General features: G+C 44.7%; 5 protein-coding genes across 6 annotated transcripts; 1 reads left to right on the top strand and 4 right to left on the bottom strand.

Moving 5' to 3' along the window:
* The first annotated feature begins 7,779 nt into the window (after nt 1-7,779).
* LOC116160896 (cytochrome P450 6k1-like) lies at nt 7,780-9,575 on the top strand. The gene is made up of 4 exons (XM_031474037.1): nt 7,780-8,667; nt 8,713-8,922; nt 8,960-9,211; nt 9,265-9,575. The coding sequence occupies exons 1-4, from the start codon at nt 7,824-7,826 to the stop codon at nt 9,435-9,437; spliced, it is 1,479 nt and encodes a 492-aa protein (XP_031329897.1). The 5' UTR covers nt 7,780-7,823; the 3' UTR covers nt 9,438-9,575.
* A 1,112-nt stretch (nt 9,576-10,687) lies between these two features.
* On the bottom strand, nt 10,688-14,656 carry LOC116161984 (spermine oxidase-like). Of its 2 annotated transcripts, none has more exons than XM_031475492.1 (5): nt 14,497-14,656; nt 11,882-12,404; nt 11,262-11,835; nt 11,021-11,217; nt 10,688-10,973 (listed from the first exon to the last, which is right to left on the bottom strand). In XM_031475492.1, the coding sequence occupies exons 2-5, from the start codon at nt 12,259-12,261 to the stop codon at nt 10,733-10,735; spliced, it is 1,392 nt and encodes a 463-aa protein (XP_031331352.1). In that variant the 5' UTR covers nt 12,262-12,404; nt 14,497-14,656; the 3' UTR covers nt 10,688-10,732. The 2 variants fall into 2 exon arrangements, with proteins under 2 accessions (XP_031331352.1, XP_031331353.1); XM_031475493.1 differs by having other exon boundaries at nt 11,882-12,324.
* Nucleotides 14,657-14,781: 125 nt separating this feature from the next.
* Nucleotides 14,782-18,823, bottom strand: LOC116161449 (trichohyalin-like). Its single transcript, XM_031474794.1, is given in 8 exon segments — nt 14,782-14,954; nt 15,021-15,265; nt 15,309-15,531; nt 16,625-17,069; nt 17,072-17,231; nt 17,311-17,922; nt 18,337-18,601; nt 18,814-18,823. Coding segments are annotated over 8 exon segments (2,133 nt in total).
* A 1,448-nt stretch (nt 18,824-20,271) lies between these two features.
* On the bottom strand, nt 20,272-21,328 carry LOC116162034 (trypsin alpha-3-like). The gene is made up of 3 exons (XM_031475551.1): nt 21,211-21,328; nt 20,999-21,161; nt 20,272-20,948 (listed from the first exon to the last, which is right to left on the bottom strand). Exons 1-3 carry the CDS (start codon nt 21,260-21,262, stop codon nt 20,414-20,416), a joined length of 750 nt encoding a protein of 249 aa, XP_031331411.1. The 5' UTR covers nt 21,263-21,328; the 3' UTR covers nt 20,272-20,413.
* A 1,255-nt stretch (nt 21,329-22,583) lies between these two features.
* On the bottom strand, nt 22,584-23,306 carry LOC116161447 (protein RNA-directed DNA methylation 3-like). The gene has a single exon (XM_031474791.1). It carries the CDS (start codon nt 23,304-23,306, stop codon nt 22,584-22,586), a length of 723 nt encoding a protein of 240 aa, XP_031330651.1.

The raw sequence follows: 23,306 nt of genomic DNA, 5'->3' as shown, positions 1-23,306 counted from the left end.
ACTACACCCGCGAAAAATACGACAGCAGCAAGATTCGCGGGAAGATGCAATCAGAATTCTTCGGCCGAGAACAAGGAGCAGAGTCGCCGCAGCAATTCCTCCAGAGGAAGGCACAGCTAGCAAAACGGCTGAAGATCCCGATCGGCGAGCACCTCGAGCTACTGAGAGACCTGCTGCACCCACGCATTAGAGTAGCCTTTTTAACCACAACACCCACTTCACTCCTCGACTTGGTGCGTCACGCCGAGGAAATCGAAAACTGCAACAACGCGCTACCTCGAAACAACCAACCCAGACCATCGCCACCAACCCCCGCCGACAGACCTCCCAACACACCAAAGTGCCACCACTGCCCGGAATATCACTTCCACCGAGACTGCCCAGTACTGACCCGCCGCCGAGACCAGGGAAACGGGGCAGCGGTCGGGAACAATGCCCGGCCGTCCACCTAATCCAGACTGCGACCCGACCCAACCTACCAACGCTGGCAGTCAAGGTACGCGGAAAAAGCGTAAGAGCTCTCCTCGACTCCGGATCATCCCATAACTTCATCCAGAAGGAGCTCGCGTGGAAAATCCACCATAGCAACCACCAAACAGCCGGCCTAGCGAACCCCCGCCATCAGCTGGAAGTCATCGGCACATCCAGAGTCGAGTACACGCTCAACGACAAGCAAGAATCGGACGACTTCCTGGTGACACCAAACCTTGTCGTGCCCATGATCTTGGGACAGAAGTGGCTCCAAGAACATCGAGCGGTGCTGGATTACGAGAGAGCGTGCATCCACTGGGGAACCCATACAAGGCAGACAACACACTGGGACCAAGCTCCGAACCGCGGCCCAACAACGAGCGACTCCATAAACTTCGCCGGAGTCAAGCACGGGTTCCAACCACCACTCGATCGACGCCTGGCCACACTGCTGGAAACTTTCGGTAGCACACTTGCCGATCCTGCAACGCCCACAACAACAGCATCCACCACACATCGCATCCGAGTCACCAAAACAACGCCCTTCCGACTTCCGCCATATCGACATTCGCCAAACAAAAAGAAGGTCATCGCGGATGAAGTGGAAGCTATGTTAGCAGCGCAGGTGATCGAGCCCAGCACGTCCGAATATTGCTCGCCCATCGTCATAATTCAGAAAAAAGACGGCCGCCCGAGATTCTGCATCGACTACCGTCGTCTAAACGCCATCACAAAAGACGAGAGCACCAACCTGCCAGTCATACAGGAGACCCTCCGAGACCTGGGGACGGCCAAAGTTTTTTCCAGCCTGGATCTCAAATCAGGCTACTGGCAGGTGCCGCTAGAGACGGAATCCCGACATCTCACCGCGTTTTCAACCCCTGATGGAGCGAGTTATCAATTCAAAGTAATGCCGTTCGGGCTCAAGAATGCCCCTGCTACGTTCCAGAAGCTAATGACCCAGGACGTTCTCGCCGGGTATTTACGGAAATTCGTCATGGTATACCTGGATGACATAATAATCTACTCAGACTCCTGGGACGAGCACCTCAAACATCTACACCTCGTGCTGGAACGACTGCAACGCCACAAACTCCGCTTGTCCCTCGAAAAGTGTCGCTTCGGGGTGCAAACGATCCAATACCTGGGCCACAACATCACGGCGAACGGGAACCGCCCGTGCCAGGAACACATCGAAGCAATCCGGACCGCAGACCGGCCCACCTCGAGGAAGAAGCTAAGAAGTTTTCTAGGATTGACCAAATGGCTACGAGAGTACGTGCCCCGGTGTGCCGAATTACAAGCACCGTTGGATAACTTACTAACAAAGAACACCCTACCATATCAACGAACAGGAGTGCTTGGCAGTAGTATGGGCCATTAAACGATACCGGCCATATCTGGAAGATAGACGTTTTACGTTGAAGACAGACAGCCGCGCTCTCCTGTGGCTGGATCGCACAAAAGACGAAAAAAGCAAGCTAACTCGTTGGGCATTACGGCTCCAAGAATTTACATTTGATGTGGTCCACTGTCCGGGGGAAAGAAAACGAGCTTCCAGACCACCTGTCCCGCCACCCATCAGCAGAAGAAGCCGAAGAAGCCACGGCAGAAGACGTAAACCGCATGCTGCCACCCACGACCACACACGAGTCCAAACAAACCAACAGCACCCCGGTAATCGCGGCAGTGGAAGTGGCCAATTTGGCGGACCATGTGAAGGAGTGCCAAAAGACAAACGGAAACGCCATCGTTCTGGTACGCACCTGGCACAGGATACAGCAGGAAGGACCAGCGACACCAGCACAAGCAAGGTTCAACCGGGATTACACGGTGGACAACGGTTACCTCTACCGCAAAGCCCCCCAAGGGAACCTACTCGTAGTCCCCTGCAGCCTTCAACCAGCGGTACTAGAAGCGTACCACAACGCAGCCACAGCTGGACACCCAGGAGCCGAAGAAACGGAACGGGCCATAATGACACATTACCATTGGGCGAAACTGGGAGACACGGTGCGGAATTATGTACGAGCATGTTGGATTTGCGCGGCAGTCAAAAGAGGCCCGGTCCAGGACGCCACCGTACGCCCGCGCAAACCCACACGACCCTGGGAAGCGGTTTCCGTAGACTTGATGGGCCCCTACGACGCCACACCTACAGGCTACCGCCAGATAGTCGTGATCACGGACCTCTTCAGCATGTGGGTGGAGGCATTTCCAGTAAAGGAAGCAGTCGCTCCAACAGTGGTCAGAATCCTGGAACACGAGGTATTCGCACGCTATGGTTTCCCGAGAGCGATCATCTCAGACAACGGACCGCAATTCACATCAGTGACATGGGACGCGGCACTTCGGAAGTGGGGAGCAATTCACTGGACGACGCCCATATGGCATCCGCAGGCGAACCCCGTCGAACGCCGGAACCAAGAAATCAAAATGGGCCTCCGCACTCATCTGGTGGGACAAAGCCCCAGCGCCTGGGCGGCCGTACTACCCATTGTCATGTTCACGTTACGTACGAGGAGAAACGCCGCTACTGGACTCACGCCGAGCCACGCGCTGCTAGGCTACGACCTACCCAGGCCAGGAGAGTGGAAAGCCAGGGATCGACCACCTCCACCGACAGGAGAAGCCCGAGAGGAGGTCGTACAGACGGTGCACAGGAACCAGGCACGATCCCGCAGCCGGTACGCGAACTACGGGCCAGCCCGCACCCAGTACCAAGTAGGCGACGGAGTGATGGAAAGATCCAGGGACCAACACTCCGGGAACTTTCACATGAAGTACACAGGTCCCTACACCATCGAAGCGCTGGCGGGCACAAACGCGTACTGGATAAGGCGAGGAAACGAACTGGTAAAGGTGCACGTACACGATCTACGCCCCGCACCCAACCAACCCACCCCGGCACCAGTACCGGAACTTCCGCCAAGAATCATTTCACCGACGCCACCACGGAACCAACGACAACCCCGTCACCGCCGTTTGCTACAGCGCCTGCACCCCGCCGTCGCAACCCCTTTACAGGGGGGGGATACTGTTACGACGACTAGGAGAGGGGTTGCAACTTCCACCCCACCATCCACTAGCGCCCTATTGGCCGCGTCGCCAGACGCCTCTACCGGAAATCGTTTATAAGCAGCGCACCGACAGGGGAACTTCACTTGTGCCTGGGCAAACCTACCTTACCCTACACAAGCGACTGAGGCTGGTCGCTTGGGCTCAAGTACCGTCTCCGCACGCCATCACTTCCCGGCTTGACCGTAGTCAAGTCCGGCGCCATCCCACGTGCCAGAAGCGATTTTATATATGTACATATAGCCTCTGTATTATTTGTAAATATTGTGTAATATACGTTTTCAACCTCCGTTTGCCACTTACGTTACCCCGCCCGGTAACAGCTGATATTACCACACTCGATAAAATTGATCTAACCTGAAAATCCTTAAAAAGGTCGAGAAGGTCGGTTAGAGCCGTTGAGGTCCTTCAAGATTCTTTACAAACTTGTACAGTATTTAATAGATCCTTCCGTAGATCTTCTAAGCAAAGATAAAAACATCACGCCAGGGTTCGGAAACTCTTTAAAAAGCTTTGGCAGTCATGAAATTCCTCAGAAAGCGTTGATTTAGGCTAAACTACTTTTAAGAAACCAGGAGTTTTAAATGGTCTAATAGAGTCTAAAGAAAGAGCTCGAATTGGCCTTTGGATTCGAAGCACTTCTAGGAGCTGTTCGAGTAGTTACCAAGGAATCGATGAGGTAGACCGTCAACACGTTGGCCGCTTTAGGCTTAGAAAAATGTGGTTTTGAATTTACAAATTTACCAGTATAGGAAATTTTATACGTGTACCGCTTCATAGCAAAAATGAATAGAACTAAAATGCAATAGAATGAAGCGCTTTCAGATAAGAAACGAGTTGCGATCACGTATAACTCTAATTTAAAGTGGCGTATTTACGTGAGTGAACATTTTGGTTCAGTTGCCTCATTGGATCAGCCGTTTAAATAAATTTTACCACAAAAGCGTTGTGGTCCGAAGTACAAAACGTTCATTGCGTTTATACTTGGAGTGGTTTTGTGCACCTATTTTGTTTATAGGGGGCGGCAATAAGATTCTGAATTAAACGGAAACCTGTTAAAAGTACAAAGGGACAATTGACATTACCATACTGCGGAACATTGGTGAATTATTCCAGTGAGTAAACAGAATTTCAACTGTTCAATTAAGAGGAACTTGAAGGCCAGTTTGTTTCTGATTCGAGTCGTCAACCATCTTTCAAAGTTCACTTTCAACGAGTAATGCCGATCCCAACCCAAAAAGTCACCAGGAAAGTTACTAAAAAAGTAGTAATGCCGATCCTAACGCAAAAAGTCACCAGAAAAGTTACTAAAAAAGTAGTAATGCCGATTCTAACGCAAAAAGTCACCAGAAAAGCTACTAAAAAAGTAGTAATGCCGAATCTAACGCAAAAAGTCACCATAAAAGTTACTAAAATAGTAGTAATGCCGATCTTAACGCAAAAAGTCACCAGAAAAGTTATAGTAGTAATGCCGATCTTAACGCAAAAAGTCACCAGAAAAGTTACTAAAAAAGTAGTGATGCCGATCCTAACGCAAAAAGTCACCAGAGAAGTTTCTAAAAAAGTAGTAAAGCCAATCCTAACGCAAAAAGTCACCAGAAAAGTTACTAAAAAAGTAGTAATGCCGATCCTAACTCAAAAAGTCACCAGAAAAGTTACTAAAAAAGTATTACCTAATGCCGATCCTAACGCAAAAAGTCACCAGTAAAAAAGTAGTAATGCCGATCCTAACGAAAAAAGTCACCAGCAAAGTTACTAAAAAAGTAGTAATGCCGATCCTAACGCAAAAAGTCACCAGAAATGTTACTAAAAAAGTAGTAATGCCGCTCCTAACGCAAAAAGTAACCAGAAAAGTTTCTGAAAAAGTAGTAAGGCAGATCCTAACACAAAAAGTCACCAGAAAAGTTACTAAAAAAGTAGTACCTAATGCCGATCCTAATGCAAAAAGTCACCAGAAAAGTTACTAAAAAAGTAGTAATGCCCATCCTAACGCAAACAGTCATCAGAAAAGTTACTAAAAAAGTAGTAAGGCAGATCCTAACGCAAAAAGTCACCATAAAAGTTACTAAAAAAGAAGTAATGCCGATCCTAACGCAAAAAGTCACCAGAAAAGTTTCTAAAAAAAGTAGTAAAGACGATCCTAACGCAAAAGTTACCATAAAAGTTACTAAAAAAGAAGTAATGTCGATCCTAACGCAAAAAGTCACCAGAAAAGTTACTAAAAAAGAAGTAATGCCGATCCTAACGCAAAAAGTCACCAGAAAAATTTCTAAAAAAAGTAGTAAAGACGATCCTAACGCAAAAAGTCACCAGAAAAGTTCCAAAAAAGTAGTAATGTCGAATCTAACGCAAAAAGTCACCATAAAAGTTACTAAAATAGTAGTAATGCCCATCCTAACTCATAAAGTCACCAAAAAAGTTACTAAAAAGGTAGTAATGTCGATCCAAACTCAAAAAATCACCAGAAAAGTTACTAAAAAAGTAGTAAGGCAGATCCTAACGCAAAAAATCACCAGAAAAGTTACTAAAAAAGTAGTAGGGCAGATCTTAACGCAAAAAGTCACAGAAAAGTTTCTAAAAAAGTAGTACTGACGATCCTAATGCAACAAGTCACCAGAAAAGTTACTAACAAATTAGTAAAAAGTTACTAAAAAAGTATTAAGGCAGATTTTAACGCAAAAAGTCACAGAAAAGTTTCTAAAAAAGTAGTAATGACGATCCTAACGCAAAAAGTCACCAGAAAAGTTACTAAAAATGTAGTAAGGCAGATCCTAACGTAAAAAGTTACCAAAAAAATTACTAAAAAAGTAGTAATGTCGATCCAAACACAAAAAGTCACCAGAAAAGTTACTAAAAAGTAGTAAGGCAGATCCTAACGCAAAAAGTCAGCAAAAAAGGTACTAAAAAAGTAGTAATGCCGAATCTAACGCAAAAAGTCACCAGAAAAGTTACTAAAAAAGTAGTAAGGCAGATCATAATGCAAAAGTCGCCAGAAAAGTTACTAAAAAAGTAGTAATGTTGATCCTAACGCAAAAGTCACCATAAAAGTTACTAAAAAAGTAGTAATGTTGATCCTAACGCAAAAAGTCACCAGAAAAGTTACTAAAAAAGTAGTAAGGCAGATCATAATGCAAAAGTCGCCAGAAAAGTTACTAAAAAAGTAGTAATGTTGATCCTAACGCAAAAGTCACCATAAAAGTTACTAAAAAAGTAGTAATGTTGATCCTAACGCAAAAAGTCACCAGAAAAGTTACTAAAAAAGTAGTAAGGCAGATCATAATGCAAAAGTCGCCAGAAAAGTTACTAAAAAAGTAGTAATGTTGATCCTAACGCAAAAGTCACCATAAAAGTTACTAAAAAAGTAGTAATGTTGATCCTAACGCAAAAAGTCACCAGAAAAGTTACTAAAAAAGTAGTAAGGCAGATCATAATGCAAAAGTCGCCAGAAAAGTTACTAAAAAAGTAGTAATGTCGATCCTAACGCAAAAAGTCACCAGAAATGTTACTAAAAAAGCAGTAATGCCGCTCCTAACGCAAAAAGTCACCAGAAAAATTTCTAAAAAAAGTAGTAAAGACGATCCTAACGCAAAAAGTCACCAGAAAAGTTACTAAAATAGTAGTAATGCTCATCCTAACTCATAAAGTCACCAAAAAAGTTACTAAAAAGGTAGTAATGTCGATCCAAACTCAAAAAGTCACCAGAAAAGTTACTAAAAAAGTAGTAAGGCAGATCCTAACGCAAAAAATGACCAGAAAAGTTACTAACAAAAGTAGTAAGGCAGATCTTAACGCAAAAGTCACAGAAAAGTTTCTAAAAAAGTAGTACTGACGATCCTAACGCAACAAGTCACCAGAAAAGTTACTAAAAAAGTAGTAATGCCGATCCTAACGCAAAAAGTCACCAGCAAAGTTACTGTAACTTTTCTGGTGACTTTTTGCGTTAGGATATCGACTCTATATATGGTACTACTTGAATAGATGGAGAGGATTCACAGTGAATTTCTTCTTTTGTTATGGGATTGTTTTTCCAACACTGCAACTACATGTTCAAATCACCTGATCATCACGAGAAATTGATACGCCTATCAGTAGATACATTGGTAGTAATTTTGTTTTCTCCAACATACAATCGGAAATCTACACAAAAAAGTTTATTTTTAACTTTCACCTCGACAAGTAAAAGATAACATCACCCTCCCGACGTCATAGATACGCGATTTTTTCCACTGCGACTCAGTTATTAAGCAGCAACTGGCGTAGCCTGCACTCTTAAAATGTGGATTTTCGTAGTAGCTCTTGTGACGCTTCTAATTCTCGGCTATCTGTATTCCACCAGGAAATTTGACTACTGGAAGAAGAGGAATGTGCCCCATTTTCGACCGGTCCCGTTTTTCGGCACCATCTACCCGGTGCTGATGCACAAGAGGTCAATTTCGCAATACCTCTGCGACGTTTACAACATGACGGATTTCTCTTGCGGCGGCTTCTTCCTCTTCGACAAGCCGGCGCTGGTGGCCAAAGATCCGGACTTAGTCAAGAGCGTTTTGATGAACGACTTCTCGCACTTTGGGGATAGGAACACGGCCGAAAATAAAGAGAACGATTTACTAAGTGCGGTTTCGTTATTTATGCTGAAAAATTCCGAGTGGGAGGAGGCGAGATCGCGTTTCACCTCGACCCTGTCTATGGGGAAGGTGAAGGCCATGTTCCCCTTGGTGGTAGACGCCGCCGACCGCTTCGTTGAGCACGTCAGGAACGTGGAGCTTTCACGGGAAGTGACGGAGTGCCGCGAATTGTCAATTAAGTATTCACTGGAAGCGCTCTCGGCTTACGCCGTTGGAATCCAAGCGAACTCCTTTCAGAACTCCGATTTTTACCAGGCAGCTCGCAACTTACAAAACGCCACCTTCAGCCGCATAGTGCACTCGATTTGTTACTTTTTCGCGCACATGTTCGTAAAGCCATTCAGGATGAAGTTTTTGGAACCCGAATCAGTCAAATTCGTCACCGAAGTTTTTAAGAAGAATGTGAAACTGAGGAGGGAGGTGGAACACACTCGCGTAGGCCTACTGGAGGCACTCATTAAAATGGAAGGGGAATTCAAGAACTACAACATCGGTATTACAGGTTTCTGTCTGCAGTTCTAACAAACCACCATTTCAGATATTCAGGGCTTAGCCATCAGTCTCGAGTACATAACGGCCGGATTCATGTCTAACGCGACAACCCTCTCCTTTAGCCTGTACGATCTGTGCGTCAATCCCAAGCATCAAATCCGCCTCAGAGGAGAGATTCGCTCCGTGATCGCCAAACATGGCGGCTTAACCTACGCGGCTTTGCGCGAGATGGAGTATCTCGACATGTGCCTGAAAGGTAAGAGTCGTCAACGAGCACGGCTAACCCCTTGCAGAGTCTCTCCGTAGACAACCGATTTTGGGCTTCCTCGACCGCCTCTGCACGAAAACCTACCAAATTCCGAACACGGACATTATCATCGACAAGGGGATTCCAGTCTATATTTCCCTTTACGGCTTGCACAACGATCCCAGGTTCTTTCCCAATCCGGAAAAGTACGATCCGGGGCGTTTCGCCCCAGAAAACAGAGACCAATTGGAACGTTTCGCGTATCTGCCGTTTGGCGAAGGAAGGCGCAACTGTGTCGGTGGGTATCCGTGATTTTAGGTCTGTCGAAGGTAAACGTTGTACGGTTTCTAGGTGTCAATTTGGCTAACATGATTGTCAAAATGGGAATAGTGAAGTTGCTGTTGAACTTTGAAATTGTACCGTCGAAAAGTACACCTGACGAGATTACCTTGGAACCCAGTGGCTTTATAACGATCCCTAAGCGGGAAGAGATCAACGTGCGCTTTGTTAAGCTTGCAGAATGAACATCAGGTGATAGTGATTACGCGGGCATCCGTACCCATTAATCTTGCGATTACGCTAATGTAAATAAACAGTTGTTATTTGTAGATTAATATAACTTTTAATTGTTCTTATTTTGAAATTAAATTATTAGTACCAATGATCCGACTTCAATTTCAAGTTTAAAATGGCAGTTACAGTACCCCTTTCTCCTTCGTGACCAGTTATTCTGGAAATACCGAAAACTGAGAACATGATAAATGTACAAAAAAATAGACCTTTTAATCTCCCTCCCGTCCAAGGTACAGAAGATCAAAAGAACGCAGGACACCAAAAGTGGACACTGACTTCAAAGTGCTAAATACACTAAAGATACCGAGGTACTGAAAGTCTCGAAAACTTTGGAGACATCCAAGGTACATAAAACCAAAAACACGAGGTACACTAAAGTACACACTAAAGACACTAAAGACACTAAAGACACTAAAGACACTAAAGACACCAAAGACACCAAAGACACCAAAGACACCAAAGACACCAAAGACACCAAAGACACTAAAGACACTAAAGACACTAAAGACACTAAAGACACTAAAGACACCAAAGACACTAAAGACACTAAAGACACTAAAGACACTAAAGACACTAAAGACACTAAAGACACTAAAGACACTAAAGACACTAAAGACACTAAAGACACTAAAGACACTAAAGACACTAAAGGCACCAAAGACACCAAAGACGCAAAAGACACGAGACACCAAAGAGACCAAGGACAACAAGGACAGCAAGGGCAACAAGGACACCAAAGAGACCAAGGACAGCAAGGGCCACAAGGACAGCAAGAACACCAAGGAAACCAAGGACACCAAGAAAGGCAAGGACAGCAAGGACACCAAGGACAGCAAGGAAACCAAGGACACCAAAGACGGCAAGGACACCAAGGACAGCAAGAGAACCAAGGACACCAAAAACACCAAGGATACCAAGGACAGCAAGGACACCAAGAACATCAAAGACACCAAACACATCAAAGACACGAAAGACACCAAAGACACCAAGACGACGCTGGGGACTCTGAGGATACTGAGGACTGAAGATAATTTCACTCTGAGGACTATGAGGATACTGAGGAAACTGAGGACGCTTAGTACACTGAGGACACTAAGGACTCAAGATTAAGATAATTTCACTCTGAAGACTCTGAGGATACTGAGGACACTTAGGACACAAGATCAAGATAATTTCAAGATAAATTCAAAAAAATTGTAAATGAATTTTAAGACAACTTCATATTAAGTCTAGCAGTGATTTTTATTTATAATTGTTTACAAAGATCAATAATTCTATCAGCTTCTCTAAAGCCGGTAAAAACGGCCCCGCTCACATTGCCGTAGGACACGTCGCTGGTTGCCTCTCCAGCAAATAGCAACCTCGGTTTGCCCAATTCCGATAGTTCCGCTTCCCCTAAGGTTTCCCTGGTCACGCCTTCTCTCACACTTTCAATTGTCTCAACGGCAACACTGGAACCGAAGTGGGGGTTGTTGAAGAAACCAGACCTACAAGCAGAAAAGATCATGATCGGCCTGCCGAACATCGAACTCGCCTTTCACTTTTAGTAGGTCTATCAGCAAAATCTCCACAGAATCGTTGGGTTACGAAGTGTACTCCGTCTAACAATACCTCCTCCTCGATTTGTTCGATCTCCGGTATCAATTCACCCGCGAAGAGCGCGTGCAAAACTTTGGAGTTTTCTGAGTTTATCTGGAATCCCACCAAACTGGTAATCCAGCAGTGACCGTTCTGGAAATCTACCTTAGTAATTGCGTTTGCTGACAGCAACTAACCTTTTGAGGTCCCCTGTTAAAGCCAACGCATTTCAAATCGTCTTCGCCCCACGCAAGAAAAAAGTCATTGTCATCCCACCACTTCTTGGGAAAATGGAGTGGGATCTTCAACACCCCCTCAGCCTTTAACAACTCGATCGCCTTTCTCTTTCTATCAGAGAGTTGTGGCGAAAAGAGCGTGCAATGTTGTCGCTTTAAAGCGCCTAGGGGCGCGGTTACAATTACGTAGTCGGCGACGAAGACGGATCCATTGGAGCAGATCAGCCTGATCTCCTCCTCGCCCTTCCACGAAATGTGCTCGACTTTGGAGTTTAAACGGATTTTGTCCTCGACGTTCAGGCTGTGTTTGCGATTGGGGTAGGATCTCATCAAAACATCTAAAAGTACTCGAAAGCCTCCACGTTTCCAAACCATGCCGAAGGTGGTTGGGGGTGCGGCCAGCCTCTCTCCGCCGCTTCCCAAAGAAAACAAGCCAGTAGTCATTGCGAGGGTTTTTTTCATAAAATCCATGCAGTCTAACGCGAGCAGTCGATCGGGCTCGTCGGAGAAGTGGTCAACGACACAGCTTTGGTAGCTACGACCTGGGTGAAGAATAGATTCTGAGCAGTGTGGGTACTTACTGTTGATGAAAGTGCTGGTGCCACGTGACATCTTTCGGTTTGTCTAGGTCGTGTAAGGCCGAAAGTCTACCGAACAGCGTCCCCACGAACTGCGTTGAAGCTCGTCCGAATTTCGAGTGGAAAAGGGCAGTACCCGTCCTCTTTGCCTCCAATAAACCGAAATCCTTGACGATCTGGTGCGCAAGCGAGTTCGAGGGACAACGCGCCGCTCCCAAATCGATCGCGTCGCCCTCGGGGCGGATCGTGTGGATTCTACCGCCGATCCTATCCTCCGCTTCTAAGACCGTCACGTTACCGATGCCTTTTGCGACGAGACGCGAGGCTGCCGCAATTCCAGCCGCTCCCGCTCCGACGATAATGACACGAGGGTAATGCTGCATAGCACTGGGACTGGAGCGGTTCGTATAAACAGAATGCTTACCGGACGCCTTATCTGACCTTTTCTGCGGTGATAATGCTATATTTAGACTGTGGGAGATAAAGCAGTGATTGTGAATGTTTGTGGATCGAGGACTGTGAAACCCTGAAAAGTTTAAAACTATGAAGATTTCGAAAGCCCGAAAGACTTTAAGGAGCTCGAGGGCGCGGTCATTTCCCAAGACGTAGGGACCAAAGGTCCCGAACACGACGAACACCGCTGAACATTTTGGGGATGAAAGTAGCGACGGGGGTATTTCATACCGTCCCCACCCCAAAAATTCTATGACATGTGTAAGAAAATGAACTACTCCCTACCCTACCCTACCCCAGACCTATCATTCCTACCTGACCTGTTCATCCCTTAGATATTTAATTCTCAACTCTTTCACTGTGAAGAGTCCTTAGAGCTGAAAATTTTGGTGGGGAACGTAGCACCGGGAGGCCGGGTAGTTCAATTTTTCCCTGAGGGTATTACATGTCCCCTGCAGATCCCCCGGTCCTAGCTATCCATCTCTCAAGCCCTTGGAGCTGAACATTTTAGGGATGAACGTAGCGCCGGGGAGCCCGGGGGTATTTCTAACCGTCAACGCCCCAGAAAATTCTATGACAGGTGTAAGAAATGAACATTAACTTATCTTTGGGGGGGGGGGGGTATTCTACTCCCTACCCCCAGACCCATCGTTCCTACCTGTTCATCCCTAAGATATTTAATTTACTCAACTCTTACACTGTGAAAGAGTCCTTAGAGCTGAAAATTTTGGTGAAGAACGTAGCACCGGGAGGCCGGAGAGTTCAATTTTTCCGTGAGGGGTATTATATGCCCCCTCCAGATCCCCCCGGTCCTAGCTATCCATCTCTCAAACCTTTCACTATAATTGTGAAAAAGCCCTTGGAGCTGAACATTTTGGGGAAGAACGTAGCGCCGGGGAGCCTGGGGGTATTCCATACCGTCCCCACCCCAGAAATTCTATGGCAGGTGTAAGAAAATGAATATTAACCTATCATTCTTTAGTGGGGGGTATTCAATGCCTTCCCAGGTTCCTAACTATTCATCTCCAAGATACGTAATTCTCTCATCTCTTATACTATAGGGGACTCTGGGGGTATGGAATACACCTCAGTTCCCCAGAGATTCTATTACATCTGGTGTAAGAAAATTAACATTAACCTTTCATTTCTTCCTGGGGAGTATTCCATTAATTAGCCAGACCTCCTCCAATCTAGCAGGTGTCTAAGATCCTTGATACGGTAAAATTAGACTAAAGTTGTCGTTCGAGATACATGCCGCTAAGTATCTCTATCACTCCCATTGGCGTACGCAGGGAGGGGCAAGGGGGGGCAGCTACCCCCCCCCCCTGACCTGGCCACAGGTTACGTTTTATGTTTCTGTAAGAATTGTCTTTGTTGGCTTTTAATTCAAAACCTTTTCCTTTGAGATTTAAGCAATGAAAGAGGAAGTTATCGTTCACTAATCGCGCGTTAACACAAACCACTGTGCAGTGGTCACCAGTTCCATCTACCGATTTTTCGGTAGATCTACCGATTTGCCTAAAATTCTTCCGATATACCGAAATGGCCTTTATAATATCTACCATCTATTTTCGCCCCGTGTTTTTTTGCATATTTAATACAAAATTGACTGATATAAAAGCGGTAATAACTAATATTTTGAGATATAATAATTTTGAAGACGTTTTTAGTAAATATTACCTTCCAAAAATAAAAATGTATACCTATTATGTGTTTCATTAAACATTTTATTTCCGCCAATTTTATTTTTTGCCCCTCCCTAGACCAAAAGTTGCGTACGCCCATGATCACTCCGGCATGTACCTCTGCAAGGGCGAAAAGGTTAATTACACTCAAAAAAAGGCTGATTCGTACACAAAGAATTGAAGTCGCTAATCAATCCAAATGTGCTCAAGACAAACAAATGAAAATTGATAGCTGGCCAATCTTCAACAAATCAAAATAGGAAGCACTTTTATATACATTGAAAGCAAATTACACAAATTCAAGAATCACTTTACCCTGCATTACAAATTGTAACTGTTTTATATACTCTATATCTGTAACTACTGACAAGTGTAAAGGTTATGCCTACTAACACAATAAAGATTATTATTACTATTATTGATTATTATTATTAAATAGCTGAAGGCAACATAATCTACAATGACAACTAAGTACATTACCTTTCTGTTATACGGAGCACCACCCTACTGATCACCCAAAGCAAAGTGAACTCACAGACAAAAAAATTTATCCACCATTTCCTCCCTATACAGGCTACTATTGTTATAATTGCTGACATCGAAAAATGAATACATTGTTGAATAATAAACCTATTGTTTTTCATGGGAATACTATTGAATTGTGTCTCGATATCTGGCAACGGTAGTTTGAACGGTGTCTCAATATATGGTAACGGAACGACTTGTTTGAAATTTGAAATCAGACATCTCAGTCTCTTCATCAGTCTATTCTTCAGTCTCTTTTTCAGTCCCTTCTTCAGTCTCTTCTTCAATCTCATCTTCAGTCCCTTCTTCAGTCTCTTCTTCAGTCTCTTCTTCAATCTCATCTTCAGTCTCTTCTTCAGTCTCTTCTTCAATCTCTTCTTCAGTCTCTTCTTCGGCCTCTTTTTCAGTCTCTTCTTCAATCTCATTTTCAGTTCTTTTTCAGTGTTTTCTTCCGTCTCTTGTTCAGTCTCCTCTTCAGCCCTTCTTCGGTCTCTTCTGCGGTCTCTTCTGCGGTCTCTTTTGCGGTCTCTTCTTCGGTCTCTTCTTCCGTCTCTTTTTCAGTCTCTTTTTCAGTCTCTTTTCAGTCTCTTTTTCAGTCTCTTCCTCAGTCTCTTCTTCAGTCTCTTCAGTCTCTCCAGTCTCTTCTTCAGTTTCTTCTTCAGTCTCTTCTTCCGTCTCTTGTTCAGTCTCCTCTTCAGTCTCGTCTTCAGTCTCTCCTTCAGCCCTTCTTCGGTCTCTTCTGCGGTCTCTTCTGCGGTCTCTTTTGCGGTCTCTTCTTCGGTCTCTTCTTCCGTCTCTTTTTCAGTCTCTTTTTCAGTCTCTTTTCAGTCTCTTTTTCAGTCTCTTCCTCAGTCTCTTCTTCAGTCTCTTCAGTCTCTCCAGTCTCTTCTTCAGTTTCTTCTTCAGTCTCTTCTTCCGTCTCTTGTTCAGTCTCCTCTTCAGTCTCGTCTTCAGTCTCTCCTTCAGCCCTTCTTCGGTCTCTTCTTCCGTCTTTTCAGTCTCTTTTTCAGTCTCTTCCTCAGTTTTCTTCCTCAGTCTCTTCTTCAGTCTGTTCAGTCTCTTTGTCTTTTCAGTCTCTTCTTCAGTCTCTCTTCTCTCTCTTCTCAGTCTCTCCTTTAGTCTCTTCTTCAGTCTCTCTTCAGCACCTTCTTCGGTTCTCTTTCTTCGGTCTCTTCTTCCGTCTCTTTTTCATTCTCAATTTCAGTCTCTTCTTCAGTCTCTTCTTCAATCTCTTCTTCAGTATCTCCTTCAGTTCTCATCAGTGTTTCTTCGATTCTCCTTTTAGCTTTCTTCAGTCTTCCATCAGTCTCTGCCCGTCCTCTTATTCAGTCTCTTCTTTCAAGCCCTTCATCATCACTCCTCTGCAGTCTTTTCTTCAGTTCTCTTTCTGCAGTCTTTCTTCAGATCTCTTCTTCCAGTCTCTTCTTCAGTGTCTACTTCAGTCTTCCTCTTCAGTCCTTCTTCAGTTCTTCTCAGACTCTTCTTCAGCTTACTTCATCTCCTTCACGTGCATTCAATGCAGTTGTCCCGTCTCTTATTCGTTTACTTCTTCATCTCTTCTTAGTGTTCTTATTCAGTTCTTTTCAGTGCTTTCAGGCTCTCGGTGTTCAGTATTATTGTGTTTCCGTGTTTCCGGTCTATTCATCCTCTTCAGTTTCTTGTCATTTTTTCTGGAGTATTCCAGTGCCCAGAAACTATTCGTCCCCAAAATAATTTTAAACCTTACACTACCATTTTTAAAAATTGTTTTCAGTCTCTCTGGAACGAGATTCCACTTCTTCTTAAAGAATAATAAAATAAATGTCTTTATTGTCAATCAGAGCAAATAGCAAAAGAATATAACATTTCTTTGTTCGTACATACACATGACAAAAGGTTGCAGTTCAGGACAGGCACAACCCCTCCCTCATGCTCTATCCCTTGGACAACTATCAAGAAAATCTTGAAGACTAGCCTTCTGTAATGAGAATGTTGTATCGCCCCCCCCCCCCCCCCCGTATACAAAGAATTTAACTTTTCCCAAAGATTACTGTGAAGTAGGAGCTAGGAGTAATGGAGAAAGAGTAAGAATTATAAGAAGTACAGACAGCGCCAGCGACGACGACGACGACGACGACGACGACGACGACGACAACGACAACGACTTTTTCTTCAATATCTTTTTCAGTTTCTTCTTCAGTCTCTTCTTCAGTCTCTGCTTCAGTATCTGCTTCAGTCTCTGCTTCAGTCTCTGCTTCAGTCTCTTCTTCATTCTCTTCTTCAGTTTTTTCATCAGTCTCTGCTTCACTCTCCTCTTCATTCTCTACTTCAGTCTCTTTTTCAGTCTCTTCTTCAGTCTCTGCTTCAGTCTCTACTTCAGTCTCTTCTTCGGGCTCTTCTTCGGTCTCTGCTTCGGTCTCTGCTTCAGTCTCTGCTTCAGTCTCTTCTTCAGTCTGTTTTTCAGTCTCTTCTTCAGTCGCTTCTTCAGTCGCTTCTTCAGTCTCTGCTTCACTCTGTGCTTCAGTCTCTTCTTCAGTCTCTTCTTCAGTATCTCTTCTTCAGTCTCTTCTTCAGTCTCTTCTTCAGTCTCTTCTTCAGTCTCTTCTTCAGTCTTCTTCTTCAGTCTCTTCTTCAGTCTCTTCTTCAGTCTCTTCTTCTGACTCTTCTTCTTCTTCAGTCTCTTCTTCAGTTCTTCAGTCTCTTCTTCAGTTCTTCAGTCTCTTCTTCTCTTCTTCAGTCTCTTCTTCAGCCTCTTCTTCAGTCTCTTCTTCATTCTCTACTTCAGTCTATTCTTCAGTCTCTTCTTCAATCTCTTCTTCAGTCTGTTCTTCAGTCTCTTCTTCAGTCTCTTCTTCAGTCTGTTTTTCAGTCTCTTCTTCAGCCTCTACTTCAGTCTCTTCTTCAGTCTCTACTTCAGTCTATTCTTCAGTCTCTTTTTCAGCCTCTTCTTCAGTCTCTTCTTCAGTCTCTTCTTCAGTCTCTTCTTCAGTCTCTTCTTCAGTTTCTTCTTCAGTCTCTTCTTCAGTCTCTTCTTCATTCTCTTCTTCAGTATCTTCTTCAGCCTCATCTTCAGTCTCTTCTTCAATTTCTTCTTCATTCTCTACTTCAGTCTCTTCTTCAGTCTCTTCTGCAGTCTCTTCTTCAGTATCTTCTTCAGTCTCATCTTCGGTCTTTTCTTCATTCTCTACTTCAGTCTCTTCTTCAGTCTCTTCTTCATTCTCTACTTCAGTCTCTTCTTCAGTCTCTTCTTCAGTCTCTTCTTCAGTCTCTTCTTCAGTCTCTTCTTCAGTCTTTTCTTCAGTCTCTTCTTCAGCCTCTTCTTCAGCCTCTTCTTCAGTCTCTTCTTCAGTCTCTTTTTCAGTCTCTTCTTCATTCTCTACTTCAGTTTCTTCTTCAGTTTTTCTTCAGTATCTTCTTCAGTCTCATCTTCGCTCTCTTCCTCAGTCTCTTCAGTGCCTTCAATGCGTTCAGTGCCTTCAGTGGCTTCAGTCTATTTAGCATATTCGGTCTCTTCGGTCTTTCCGGTCTCTTTAGTGACTTCGGTTTCTTCGGTCTCTTCGGTCACAGCGACAACAACAACGACAACAACGACGACGACGACGACGACGATGGCGACAATGACGACGACAACGACAACGCGACAACGGGCTTTTTCTTGTAATACCAACAATCCATATTAGGTTTAAAAGAAGGAGGGGTCAACACGATTCTGTATGGGTTATCGTCGCCTCAAAGATTCATTCTAGAAGATCGGGAGGAAACGGCTAGACTAGGGGTCAAAAACTAATGCAAGGGAACGGAGATAGAGGTTAGTGCCTTCCAGTGTATTCCAGTGCTTTCCAGTCTCTTTCCAGTCTCTTCAGTCTCTTTTTCAGTTTCTTATTCAGTCTCTTCTTCAAGCTCTTCTTCAGTCTCTTCTTCAATTTCTTCTTCAGTCTCTTCATCGGCCTCTTCATCAGCCTCTTCTTCAGCCTCTTCTTCAGTATCTTCTTCAGTTTCGTCTTCAGCCTTTTATCATCCTCTTCTTCAGTCTCTTCTTCAGTGCCTTCAATGCGTTCAGTGCCATCAGTGGCTTCAGTGGCTTCAATGTTTTAAGTATCTTAAGTGTCTTCAGTGTCATTAGTGTCATTAGTGCCATTAGTGCCATTAGTGTCATTAGTGTCATTAGTGCCATTAGTGTCATTAGTGTCATTAGTGCCATTAGTGTCATTAGTGTCCTCACTCTCTTCACCTTCTTCACTCTCTGCAGTCTCCTTTCATTTTTTCCTGGGGAGTACTCCATGCCCCCCAGACAGCTATTCATCCCCAAGTATTTAACCCTTACACCATACTTTTCAAAGTGTCTTTCCAGTCTTTGGAAACGAAGATTCCGCTGTCCTTCCTTAAAAACTAATAATAAAAAAAAATAATAAATGTTTTTATTGTCAACAGAGCAAATAGCAAATAATAACATGTCTTTGTTGATACATATACTTGACAAAAGTTGCAAGTTCAGAGACAGGCACAAGCCCCGCTCCTGGTCTTCCACTTGGACCAACTATCAAGGAAGTCTTGAAAACTAAGCGCTTCTTCTGGAAGAGAATGTTGTTCCGGGATCTCTGGGGGGTATACAATAACCCCCCCGTATACGAAGAATTTAACTTTCTTCAAAACTTACTGCGAATTAGGAGGTAGAAGTAATGGAGAAAGAGAAAGAATTATAAGAAGTACAGACAACGACAGCGACAGCGATAGCGATAGCGACAGCGACAGCGATAGCGACAGCGACAGCGACAGCGACAGCGATAGCGACAGCGATAGCGACAGCGATAGCGGCAGAGACAGCGCCAGCGACAGCGACAACGACGACGACGACAGCGACGGCGACGAAGACAACGACGAAGACAACGTGAACGGACTTTTCGTATACTAGTAACACCACTACTGTACCTACCCATATTAGGTTTAAAAGAAGGAAGAGTCAACACGATTCTGTATAGATTATCATCGCGTCGCCTCAAAGACTTCGTTCCAGAAGATCAAGAGAAAACGGCATTTATGATCGGATCGGGATTATGGAATTTTACAGTCATGCCGTTTGGGTTGTGTAACGCACTCGCGATGTTTGAACGTCTCATGGAAAATGTGCTAAAAGGGATTTCGTGAAAGACTTCTTTAGTCTATTTGGAGAACACCATTGTGGTGAGAAAGACCTTTGAAGACCACACGAAGAATCTGCGAGAGGTCTTCGGTCGGCCAAACTAAATCTTTCCTCAAAGAAGCGCCATATTTTCCAGTGTAAGGTTCAATATTTAGGACACGTTGTGCCGAACCGTGGCCTTGCTGTTGATCCTGAGAAGGCTAGAGCCGTTCGAGAATTGATAAATCTCGGATAAGAAGGTCTGCGCACCCGTTACCGACGATTTGTGACGGGTTTTTCCATAATTGCTAAACCTCTGACCCACCTTACTCAAGATGCCAAAATTATGAACCACAGAAGTGTTTGGTGTGACTGTTTGGGTTGTCGATAGAATACTCTTTAGCCCATTGTGTAGCCAGCGACCTTCGAACAACCCGAAAAATTGGCTGGGTGGAAGAACTAGAGAAAATCTACCCAAGTGTGGGCAAAATCCTGATGTGAAACTACAATCCAAGGGGTTCGATTTATCCCAGACCGGTGGACTGCTTCTTCCACAGGAATGGATATTGTTGGAGTTCTAAGGAGGGGGCAGTGTAACGAGTTGACAGTGGGGACAAGCAGTGACATAACCGACTGATCAAAAAGATTTAATGTACAATATTTTCGGATTGAAAAATAAAAACCTTTACTGATCCCCGAAACATTAGCCCTGATAAACTTTCCCTGACACTAATTACAGATTAAGCTTTATTTGCCATCTACAAATATGGCTATTTACATTGCGCGCTCGTTGATCCAATTGGCATATCTTGCTATACTAACGTAGACGTCAGGTTTGTTCGTCGCGCACGGATAGCCCCAGGATAACAGTCCGTAGAGTACGTTGTTGTTGTTGACCAGCGGTCCCCCATTATCTCCGTGACAGCCACCTTTTCCTTCCGGTTTGGTGCAGAGGTTGTTAGCATCGACGTCGTAACCTGTCCAAGCCGTTTGACATTCGCTCACGGAAATTAAGGTGAGTTCGACGTAACGCAAGTAGTTCGAGTACGCAAGCGCAGATGCGGACTCCTTTCCCCAACCGGACAGCGTGCACTTCTGACCGGCGAAGGGCGAGCCGTAGTTCAAATCGATTTTTCCCGCTTTATACGCTTGTGTCACGTCCTCTTTCGTGCGAAGTAGGGCGATGTTGTTCTTCAAAGTGCCACTGTCGTAAGCCTCGTGTCTTAAAATGGCGACTACCGCAACTGTTCTTCCGCTCGGGGCCAACTCGTTGGTACCTACGACCACGAAGATGCTTTCGGGGCTATACCTGGAAAGGATCGACATTTAGCACATCTTCGTTTGCAACTCGAAGATTACCCTTGGACGCATTTTGCGGTGGTGATCACCGAATATCCTTTTACAATAGCGCCACCGCAGAAATGGCCGAGGCTCGAGTTCCGAAGAGACGCCTGATACGGAAACTGGCCAATTTCGGCCATCTTTCCTTGGACGATGCGATGTTGAAGACCTCCACGGTCGGCTGAAACAGCATTACGCTTGGAAAAAGGCTTACCTAGGCGATTACGCACCTTGAACAAGTGCCGTTAGCACGTAGACAATAATTAGAGTCGTTATCTGCATTTTTCCGTCTTTTCCATTGCCCAGATTACTTTTATACCCACGCCATTTAAACAAATTGCAGTATGTGTGCTTTGTGATAATACTGATTGTTTGTCTACTGTCATGTTATCTCGCCCCAAACTTCTGAGGGTCGCCCGTTCTACTTTCGCTTAAATCGCTTGCACATGCTATTTTCTGTCCGTCCGTCGCTCGGCGTTTGCATCGTCTTCAGGATTGTTATGGTCTGCGGGATTTTAAGAGCTCGTTGAGTAACGAAAGCTGAAAAGAGATCGTAAATTCAAAATTGTACACCAAAAACTTGAGAAATGAAACCAGGTAGAGCAAAACAAACTTTGTAGGCTGAAGATCTGAGAAGATAATTGATATGAAACCTAAAAACCAAAGCAGAGAAGGGAATTTTAAGAGGTAGACGTTGGGGACCGTAAAACAGACCGGAACCTGAAACTTAACTCACAATCGTGAGGCTAGGGGTTAAAAACTAAGGCATGAGAAAGGAGAGGACCGGTTAGGGTTTTCAGTGACGTCTAGTGTCTTCCAGTGTTTTCCACTGTCTTCCAGTGTCTTCCAGTGTTTTCCAGTATCTTCCAGTGCCTTCCAGTATCATCCAGTGCCTTCCAGTGTTTTCCAGTGCCTTCCAGTGTCTTCCATTGTCTTCCAGTTTCTTCCAGTATCTTCCTGTGTCTTCCAGTGTCTTTCAGTATCTTCCAGTGCGTTCCAGCGTCTTCCAGTGTCTTCCATTGTTTTCCACTGTCTTCCAGTGCCTTCCAGTGTCTTCAAGTGTTTTCCACAGTCTTCCAGTGATTTCCACTGCCTTACAGTGCCTCGCAGTTTTCACTGTCTTCCAGTGTTTTCACTGTCTTCCAGTGTCTTCCATTATCTTCCAGTACCTTCCAGTGTCTTCCAGTGTCTTCCAGTGTGTTCCAGTGTCTTCCAGTGTCTTTCAGTGTCTTCTAGTATCTTCCAGTGCCTTTCAGTACCTTCCACAATCTTCCAGTGTTTTCCACTGTCTTCCAGTGCCTTCCAGTATCTTCCAGTGCTGTCCAGTGCCTTCCAGTGTCTTCCAGTGTCTTCCAGTATCTTACAATGTATTTCAGTGTCTTCGAGTGCTCTCCACTGCCTTCCAGTGTCTTTCAGTGTTTTCCAGTGTTTTCCAGTGCCTTTCAGTGCCTTCCAGCGTCTTCCAGTGTCTTCCATTGTTTTCCACTGTCTTCCAGGGCCTTCCAGTGTCTTCCAGTGCTTTCCAGTATCCTCCATTGCCTTCCATTACCTTCCATTGACTTCCAGTGTCTTCCAGTATCTTTCAACGTTTTCGACTATTTTCCTATGTCTCCCAGTACCTTCCAGTGTCTTCCAGCGTCTTCCAGTGTCTGCCAGTATCTTCCAGTGTTATCCACTGTCTTCCAGTGTCTTCCAGTGCCTTCCAGTGCCTTCCAGTATCTTCCAGTGTCTTCCAGTATCTTCCAGTGTCTTCGAGTGCTTTCCAGTCCCTTCCAGTGTCTCCCATTGTCTTCCAGTGTTTTCCAGCGTCTTCCAGTGTCTTCCATTGTTTTCCACTGTCTTCCCGTGTCTTCCAGTGTGTTTCAGTGTTTTCCACTGTCTTCCAGTGTCTTTCAATATCTTCCAGTGTCTTCCAGTGTTTTCCATAGTCTTCCAGTGCTTTCCAGTGTCTATCAGTGTTTTCTACTGCCTTCCAGTGCCTTCCAGTGTCTTTCAATATCTTCCAGTGTCTTCCAGTGTTTTCCATAGTCTTCCAGTGCTTTCCAATGTCTATCAGTGTTTTCCACTGTCTTCCAGGGTCTTCCAGTATCTTCCAGTGTCTTCCATTGTTTTCCACAGTCTTCCAGTGTCTTCCACTACCTTCCAGTATCTTCCATTGTCTGCTAGTGTCTTCCAGTGTTTTCCACTGTCTTCCAGTGTCTTCCAGTGTCTTCCAGTGTCTTCCAGTGTCTTCCAGTATCTTCCAGTGTCTTCCAGTATCTTCCAGTGTCTTCCAGTGTCTTTCACTGTCTTCGAGTGCTTTCCACTGCCTTCCAGTGTCTTCCAT

This window comes from Photinus pyralis, unplaced genomic scaffold (genome assembly GCF_008802855.1).
Source record: "Photinus pyralis isolate 1611_PpyrPB1 unplaced genomic scaffold, Ppyr1.3 Ppyr1.4_LG10, whole genome shotgun sequence".
NCBI lineage: Eukaryota > Metazoa > Arthropoda > Insecta > Coleoptera > Lampyridae > Photinus > Photinus pyralis.
Note: the sequence above shows the minus strand (reverse complement) of the source record. Positions and strands in the feature narration are given on the sequence as shown.

Excerpts from the sequence above, each read along its gene's own strand:
- LOC116161984 (XM_031475492.1), bottom strand. The coding sequence starts at position 12,261 with ATGCAGCATTACCCTCGTGTCATTATCGTCGGAGCGGGAGCGGCTGGA. Across the intron at positions 11,836-11,881 it reads CACCAGCACTTTCATCAACA|CTACCAAAGCTGTGTCGTTG; the intron begins GTAAGTACCCAC and ends CCCAGGTCGTAG. Across the intron at positions 10,974-11,020 it reads AGACCTACTAAAAGTGAAAG|GTCTGGTTTCTTCAACAACC; the intron begins GCGAGTTCGATG and ends TTCTGCTTGTAG.
- LOC116162034 (XM_031475551.1), bottom strand. The coding sequence starts at position 21,262 with ATGCAGATAACGACTCTAATTATTGTCTACGTGCTAACGGCACTTGTT. Across the intron at positions 21,162-21,210 it reads GCTAACGGCACTTGTTCAAG|CCGACCGTGGAGGTCTTCAA; the intron begins GTGCGTAATCGC and ends ATGCTGTTTCAG. Across the intron at positions 20,949-20,998 it reads ACCGCAAAATGCGTCCAAGG|GTATAGCCCCGAAAGCATCT; the intron begins GTAATCTTCGAG and ends GATCCTTTCCAG.
- LOC116161447 (XM_031474791.1), bottom strand. The coding sequence starts at position 23,306 with ATGGAAGACACTGGAAGGCAGTGGAAAGCACTCGAAGACAGTGAAAGA.
- LOC116160896 (XM_031474037.1), top strand. The coding sequence starts at position 7,824 with ATGTGGATTTTCGTAGTAGCTCTTGTGACGCTTCTAATTCTCGGCTAT. Across the intron at positions 8,668-8,712 it reads ATTCAAGAACTACAACATCG|ATATTCAGGGCTTAGCCATC; the intron begins GTATTACAGGTT and ends CCACCATTTCAG. Across the intron at positions 8,923-8,959 it reads TCTCGACATGTGCCTGAAAG|AGTCTCTCCGTAGACAACCG; the intron begins GTAAGAGTCGTC and ends AACCCCTTGCAG.